The following is an 8,721-nucleotide window of genomic DNA, read 5'->3' as shown; positions in this document are numbered from 1 at the left end:
AACACCAAACAATCTGCAAAAAAATGAAATAGAACATTTTTCAATATAAACATCATACATTACTCCAACAAATGTGCAACCGACTAAAACGCTAAAAAGAAAATTTATAAATTTACACAAATACAAAAGAAAATGATCCCTGAGATTTTCCATTCAAAGGGAAAGTTGGATTATTCTGCTTAAATTAGCTTAAAATGAAACATTTACATTACAATTCGTATCTATTTATTGAGCAAAATACAATAAAGTCTAATAATCTTCAAATTTATTGCAGCATTATTATTAAAATTTGTGTGTCACAGGTTACAAAAAAGCATATCAGAAATTATGTTCAGAGGTCATACATTCACAAATAATAACAAGTAGCTCATATATGAGAAAAATGCCAGAGATTCCTGTGTTCTGACATTTTCACAACTCTGCATTAATCCATACTAATGTTTTGTGTTATATAGTCTAAAGGACTTGATGCACATCCACAGAGTTCCCCTTCATCCTTGCCTGAGCTCATAGTTTGTTACTGACCTGCCTCTAATGTTGGCTCAATTGCTGGAGGCACCATTTGAAATTGTGTCTACTGTGTCCATGTTTCCATACACAGAACGTCGGACCGTTAAGAAAGTAGGAGTGTGACTGGGCTGCTGTGGACTCTGTGCCCCGACAGTGTCCATGTTGGTGCGGGAGCTTGAGGCCTGCTTCCATACATCCCTGCCCTGGCTTTGTTGATCCTATTGTCTTTTGCGTCACCCGCACGTCGCCCGGAAAATAAAGGCCGTCTGGCTCCAAGCTTAAATATTGCGGCAAACTAAAAACCAACCATCAGAGCCGATTCATTTACATCTGCTCAGTGGGGCGACAAGGACAGGGCTTTAGGTGGGAAAGAGGGCAGAAAATAGTTCACTCTCCCCTGCCGGGTGCCAAGAGAACGGGACAGGACTCAACTTTGCCGGAGCCGCAGCTGTGGCAAGTTGCCCATTTGATTGCCTTTTATTATTTAGTAGGGGACTTTATGTTACCTGCTGATCTCTCAATCTACCGTTGTTTTTACTAGAATGTTGCCTTTGAGAGCTATTGACAGCACTGTATATTCATGTCTTCATTTTAGTGAAATTTAATGGCCTACAGAGAGATTTTGCAAGAACTTTAGAAGTTTATTTCCTTGATATTTCATGTCATTATTTATAATAGGAACTGAAAGTTCTCAGTTGACCTTTAAGACTTTTGTGAAGTTTCAGTATGTTCAGTTTTTAAACTGAAATGCATGAATTATTCGCAGCTAATGTTTGATGAACAAGAATTTCAAAGTTTGATTTGCCCTCTAATGCATTGCTTACCTTTGGCCCTCTCTTTCCTACTCCCACTGTGGATCCTCCCTACCTCACCCTTCCCGTGCGACTGCACCCTCTGTGTCCATTCCTACCCCACCCTTCATTTCACAGTGCTACGGACCGACCATGGGTGACTGGAGCTTTCTGGGTAATATTTTAGAGGAAGTCAACGAGCACTCCACGGTGATCGGCCGGGTGTGGCTCACAGTTCTGTTCATCTTCCGTATCCTCATACTGGGCACGGCGGCAGAGTTCGTGTGGGGCGACGAGCAGTCCGACTATGTTTGCAACACGCAACAGCCTGGATGCGAGAACGTGTGCTACGATGAGGCCTTCCCCATTTCCCACATCCGCCTGTGGGTGCTCCAGATCATTTTTGTGTCCACGCCGTCTCTTGTGTACGTCGGCCACGCTGTGCACCATGTCCACATGGAGGAGAAACGTAAGGAGCGAGAGGAGGCAGAGCTTAGCCGGCAACAGGAACTGAGCGAGGAGCGTCTGCCTCTGGCACCTGATCAGGGAAGTGTCCGCACAACTAAGGAGACCAGCACCAAAGGTAGCAAGAAGTTTCGCCTGGAGGGCACCCTGCTGAGGACCTACATTTGTCACATCATCTTCAAGACATTATTTGAAGTGGGTTTTGTGGTAGGGCAGTACTTCCTTTATGGCTTCCGCATCCTGCCACTGTACAAATGCAGCCGATGGCCCTGCCCCAACACGGTGGACTGCTTTGTGTCCCGCCCAACGGAAAAGACTGTCTTCATCATCTTCATGCTGGCTGTGGCCTGTGTCTCGCTCTTCCTCAACTTTGTGGAGATCAGCCACTTGGGTCTGAAGAAAATCCGCTTTGTCTTCCGTAAGCCAGCCCCAGCTCCAGCTCAAGGCGAGGGCACAGCCCCGCCTCTGCCATCACAAGGAAAAGGTCTGTCCCCGCTGGCTGTTCCCGCTTTGCAAAGAGCAAAAGGCTACAAGTTGCTAGAGGAGGAAAAGGTCCCACCTGTAACTCACCTCTACCCTCTGGCTGAGGTCGGCATGGAGGCTGGCAGAGGGACCCCACCCTTCCAGACACTGGAGGAGAAAGTGGAGGAGGTACTGCCCATGGAGGACATCTCTAGGGTATACGATGAGACTCTGCCTTCCTACAGTCAAACGACAGGGACAGGGGAAGTGACGTTACATGAAGAAGAAGTTGAGGAGGTGCAGCCACCAGAGGTGGAAGCAGAGAGAATAGAGGAAGGTCTAGATGAGGATGCAGAGGTAGAGGAAGCAGAGAACGAGGAGAGGGAAACCCCTGCTGAGGCAGAGGTGGAGGCAACGGATACGATAGAAGACACCAGACCATTGAGTCGACTGAGCAAAGCAAGCAGCAGGGCCAGGTCAGATGATCTCACCGTATGAACCTGTGAGACAAAGCACACGCATGCCTTCACACATTCAACATCAGGGAGAGCGTACACCACTAACTCAAAGCAGCGCATACTTTTACACAGACAGGCCAAAAAGTGGTTGAAAAAAAAAATCGACAGGGATAGAGGAAAAGGGTGGAATTGTGCAGAAAGCACCCTCAATAAATTAAAATATAATAAAATAAACAAAAAAGTCAGAGTGTTTGAGGTAAAATGGAATATAAAAGTAGGGTTTAAAGAGGAGTTTATTATTATTATTTTTTTTTTACCAAGTGTGTACTTATTTAAAAAGAAAAATGGGGAAATGTTTTTACTTGATGAAAATCATTTTCAGTTTTTAGACATCTTTTCTATTGAAAGAGTTACAGCTATTTATAATGGAGAAATAGATACTTGTATACAAGGTTTGAGTTGATAGGGAAATACTACTAGAATGTCTGCAAGTCGATGCTTTTGCTGTAGATGGACGATGACTTTTCTATTTAGACAGTGACAAAGTGTAAAGGCAGCCACACTGCTGTTGCTGAGAAACCTACTGCACAGAAACATGCAACATCTGGTAAAGTTTGCAAATACACAGATATTTAATGACAAAAAAGTCTGATTCAGGTTCAGAGGGCCGTACTTCTTTTGCACATTCAGAGATTTCAACTCTGCGAGGCCTTCAACCCTCGTACCACCTCATCTAGGGATCCATTTATACAAGATTCTTTCAAGAGAAGAGAGATTTGCATCAGTTTCAGAGCATTTCTCTCCTTTTTGTGTTCATATACTAGGTGGTAAAAGCTAGAGCAGAGTTAGTCAGAAAAAAAAGAGAAAAATTACCACATGTTGAATGTCTTTTTCAATGTGATTTGCATCTTTTATTTTAGATCTGCTTATGTTCTGTAGCCGTTCAAAAAAGGAAAACCTGTGTACTGTGATATTGGCTGTCCATGCAAGACAGCAGGGCTCATTTTGCCCAATCAGAGAGAGCACTATGGTAGTGACCTCAAGCCAAATCCTCTCTGCGTGCTGTACAAATACGCGTCCGGGCGATAAAGATCATGCACCATCAGCACAAGCTATTGTTGGGGGCACGACAATAAATGAAACCACGCTCATCAATGAAAACAGGCATCCTTGACCCAGGAAATCAAGCCTTTGACTCAGTTTCATTTACACATTGGTATTTATCATTACACAACAAGGACAAACTACAAAATGCATGAAGTTTCAGAGGATTAGTGTACATGAGTTACTGCAAGTTAAATGAAATACAGCACTATTAAAGCAGCTGACTTCAGATAATAGAATGGCTGGAAGAAATGAAGTTTTAAAGATAATAGTCATTTATTGTCACAAACCTAATAAAGCTAATACAAATAGAAAATTTGAGTAGTAAACTTTTCAACTGAATTATTTTGCTAATAATAAGGGCTTTAAAACAGAGTGAACACAAGTTTTGGCCCCAGATTTAAACAAATCTTTAAATTCTCCAGGCTTTTTTTTTCACACTGTCTTATTTGTACATTTTTGAATCTTTTGTGAAGTTGATGTTTTTCTTTTCTTTCTTTTTTTTTTATAGATATGAACAGGTCTTTCACTCTGAGTCACCTGTTACATCAACACAAATAATGTATTCATTAAGCAGATTTTGGCCGTATTTGCAGAAGTCATAGTGTTGATACTGTCAAGGCTGGGATGAGAACAAGAACTTCTCACATAGAAAAGCAACTGTTGTCCCCCGTGTACACCCTGCCCTCCTCCTACTCACTATTATCTGCACATCTTTATGATTCAATGCCGAAACAAGTTAAACTTGCTCAACACTGTTATGCTCCAAAGATGACACTGGGTCTTTTTTACATTAATATGGCTGGTAACGTATGATTTTTTTTGTACTTTGAAACTGTTGCATTACCTATATGTTTGTAAGAAGACACAATGATTAATATTTGGGGGAAAAAAATCATTTTTACTAACTTGTAGTCTTCTCTGATGATAGATTATTTTGAAATGTGAATAAATACAATAAAAAGTCCCATGTGGTTGTGATGAGTTGTTCTGCACAAACACACTAAGTCATATGGTAGCGATGTGCATGTTTCAGTAATAATGTTGGACGTATATGAAAGATAATAAATAGTCAGGACTATTTATTCTCTTTTGTACAGAACATATTCTGTGCAAAATAGAGAAAAATAGAAAAACAGAAAGCAAAGTTTCTGTAAAGCAGCAAAAGTGGAAGCAGTCTGCTCACATTGTCTTAAACGCCTCTCAGGCACTCACAGAGGAAGAAGTCAGTACTCCAAAGGCAAGATGACAAAAACCACACTAAAGTTTGCAAATACACTCAGGAGTAAGAACTTAAAATTTTGAAGACAGGACACAAAGGATGGGAGGTCTGGACAGGTACACCGTTAACAAAGTGTATCCCATGTAATAAAGTTCTGTACCCACAGAAAATTACTTGGAGAACTTCTTTTGAAAATTTGAAGAACATTGGCAATCCTAACAAACCCAAAAAAGAGAAGTTTTGTCTTTTATGAGGCAGCGGTGAGGGGGAAAGTGTTTATTTGTGAAATGCAGAAAAAAATGGTCTTAACTATACACATAGAGGAAGCAGATAGAAGAGAGAAATATTATTTTATGAAGTAATGTATATAATGTGAATTAATTTATATTCAGACTTGTTTGCTGCCATTAATATCAGGCTTAAAAGCAGCGAGACAAAAAGTGCAACCGTGATTTAAAAAACAAATAAGACTGTTAGGAATGTTAGCACCACTAGGGGGCAGTGTTTTACCGCTAAAGCACCCATCATCCAAAGATCTGTGTATGTCAGACAACAGACCTTGTTGTCTGACATACACAGAAATATCCAAATGCATATTTCTGCAGGGACATTTTGAATAACAAGAAACCACCAGCAATCCAGTTTACGGAATTTGAGCCTTCCAATGGGAAGAAAAATAATTAAATCAAATAAAATGTTATTTGTGTAGCTTATTTCCGAATCATAAAAACAAATAACATTTTTCCTTAATTATGGTACAGAAGCGACTCTAAACAGGTGGGTTTTTAATCTAAGTTTAAAGGAGCTCAGTGTTTTGGCTGGTTTGTAGTTTTCTGGAAGTTTCTTCCAAGTTTGGTTCTGTGAATGCATTTTATCGTAATTATTAAACTATTGCCACTCCATTCTGGAACTAAACTCACTTTATTCCTCATTTAAATTTTTGTCAATTTTCCCAAACAAGCTAGTATGTTTAATTATCTTTAAAAAACAGTTTTACTCAATGCTACTCAAGGATCTTTATTTATTGAACTTTTCTTCATCAAGTATACCTGGTCTGCATGTTTTCACAATGCGAGTGCGATGGAAATAAACACGTTTTAACAAGATCCATGTTTATCACAAACCCACCTCTTTTAACTTTAGAAAATGCAGTTTATGTACATTTTTAAGTTTAATGTTTGAGTCAAAAAATTGGTGTGAGAATCAACACAACACTGTTTTTAGAAACATGTCGTTGCGTAGGTTTTCTTTATCTCCAGCTTTAGTAGCAGGATCAATTCCTGCGAAGCAGTTAAATAAACATAAAGACGAGGGAAATAAGAATCATGGAAGTTCGATATATTGTGGTTCTCTTCTGCATCCTGATATAAGGTGCATGATTTGATATTACAAATAAAATAAAATAAAATAAAGGTTTTGTAAACCTTAAAGTGTGTATCAAACAATCTCTGTCCCTAATAACATCCAGTTTTCTCTCCAAATTCGGCTTTTTGAAGCTCTTGACTGAAGAGGTTTAGTACTTCAGTGAAGCAGCGGATGTGCAGAGTGTAAATTATTTAAACAACAAAACCACATATTGAGTCTAGAACTCAGTCAGGACTATTTACTCTCTCCACAAAGTTATATTTTCATTACAGCATTACTGAAAAGTTCGGGAGCAAAACTTGTCTTTTTAAATGTTGGTCCAAATTACAACAAATATAATCTGAAATCATTTAACATAACAGAAAGTTCAATTTAAAGGATTCAAATTCAGTTAATATCAATCAAATGGATTCATCTTATTATGTTACTTTAATATTCAGAACAAAACAATCCAAATTTTCTTCCTTTTTATTCTCATTTCTTCATATAAATGTGTTTCCAAAATCAATAGCAATATGAATAGATCAGGATGCCCAACATTTATTACATTTTTAGCGGTGTGGTTCACTTTCACACTGCACTGTGTCAAAATAAAAGCAGATGAGTAATTAAAGTGTAGATATATTGCTTGCTAAATATTGTAAATGTTAATATATGTCAATTTATTGCATGTAAATATTTATAATGTGACTTGAGCTCAGAGTGCGAAGCTACAATTAGCTTACCATAGGATTGCGTTTAAAATATCAGTGGATAAATGGCTTAAGGCTGTTAATGCCACAGCAGGTTTGGAAAACCACAAATGCAATAATTAAATCATATAGAAATCTATTGTTAAATGAATAAAATATTATTTATTTTTAAAATATTCAGTCATATTTTCAGCTTGAGTTTTTCAGAACTGATATCGTTTCCATAGCGATGACCAGAGGCAATACCTTGCCCTTGAAGTCCAGTGAGGTCACTGATGATGTCATCAATGACAAAGAAATTCTCAAGTAGGAATCTCAGTGCTTCAGTCAGGATTCAGACAGCTTTCAGCGAAGAAGATTTGCGAAGAATTTGTGAAGATGTCTAGTTTGAACGCACTCGTACCTTTGTTTATCCCACTGGGTTGGGGCTTGGGATACGCCGTTACCACCGGCATGAAAAAGTTATTAGATTATTGCCTTCCTGAGGAGGACGAAGGAGGTTGTCAGGACTTGCCGGATTCTAAGGACTCGCGGGACTTTGAGGATTTTCAGGAGGAACAAACCAACCCGGCTGTGGAGGTTTGTTCCAAACCAGCGGACATCTTAGGGACTGTAGAACTAGACCCGATCGTGACCCTACCAGAGAGTACCGCAGACAACGGTACTGTCTCCAGACAAACTGACCCGGCTGGGCAGGAGTGTCACGAACCGACGGCTCCGTGTGCGGTTTGTGAGACAGCAGACGGAGACCTGACGACAGGAGACAGTACCGAGTTTGACGGTACTAACTTTGAGCAAACCAACCCGGCTGGGGAGGTTTGCTCAAAGTTGACGGAATATCTTGCGTGCCAGAGACGAGCCGCAGAAGCATCTGCCCCGGCTGGGGAAGATGTATCTGCGGCCGACCTTGCAGCCAAGGCTTTTGCTGAATTCACAGCAGAAGCCTTGGCTTCAGTGGTCCCAGCTCTTAGGTCATCAACGAGGTCTCTGAAAGGCACCATTACCAGTGCCTTTGAGGTACCAAGTTCCCCAGCTGGGGAACTTGGTACCTCAGAGGCAAAAAAGAGGTCTTTAAATGGTAGGGTCACGATTTCTTTCGAAATTAACTGTTTACCGGAGGAGGATCATAATTCGGAAGAGAGGGTCGGCTTAGAAATGACAGATGGAGGGAAGACAGAGGCTGCAGGATCCAGACAAGCGGGCATGGAACGCTACTGTCAGTTCTCCAATGAACTGAACAGTAGCTGGATGAATGCCGCTTTCCAGAGCCTCCTGAACCTGGGTGTCACCAGACGGTGTCTTGCCCGGGAACGGGTGTTTCTGGAGGCTTCATCCATTCCGTGCTGCGCAAGTCTAATCCTTGCAGCCGTCCGCCATCCGGGCAGACATTTTACAGCAACAGACCTCTCCCCAGCTCTGGTAGAGCTGATGGAGAGAAATCTGTTTTTGGACATGTGTAGGGATTACGCTGTAAAATGTTTGCTGGAGTCCTTGTTAATATGGTTGGACTCACTTGGCGGCGAGACAGACAGAGACTTGTACTGCTCCAACAATTGCTCTGTCTGTCAAACCAGCTGCCTGGAGCTCCTGAGCGATGGCCCCATGGTTGCCCTGCCAGCGGCAACTTTTCCAACTGATTTAGTTTACTCTTT

General features: G+C 40.8%; 1 protein-coding gene across 1 annotated transcript; it reads left to right on the top strand.

Annotated features, from left to right (window-relative positions):
* The first annotated feature begins 700 nt into the window (after positions 1 to 700).
* gja8a (gap junction protein alpha 8 paralog a) lies at positions 701 to 4,756 on the top strand. Its single transcript, XM_055032455.1, has 2 exons — positions 701 to 963; positions 1,440 to 4,756. Exon 2 carries the CDS (start codon positions 1,455 to 1,457, stop codon positions 2,724 to 2,726), a length of 1,272 nt encoding a protein of 423 aa, XP_054888430.1. The 5' UTR covers positions 701 to 963; positions 1,440 to 1,454; the 3' UTR covers positions 2,727 to 4,756.
* The last annotated feature ends 3,965 nt before the right edge of the window (positions 4,757 to 8,721 follow it).

The sequence above is a fragment of the Poeciliopsis prolifica genome, unplaced genomic scaffold (genome assembly GCF_027474105.1).
Source record: "Poeciliopsis prolifica strain line A6 unplaced genomic scaffold, Auburn_PproV2 SCAFFOLD007, whole genome shotgun sequence".
In the NCBI taxonomy this organism is placed as follows: domain Eukaryota; kingdom Metazoa; phylum Chordata; class Actinopteri; order Cyprinodontiformes; family Poeciliidae; genus Poeciliopsis; species Poeciliopsis prolifica.
Note: the sequence above shows the minus strand (reverse complement) of the source record. Positions and strands in the feature narration are given on the sequence as shown.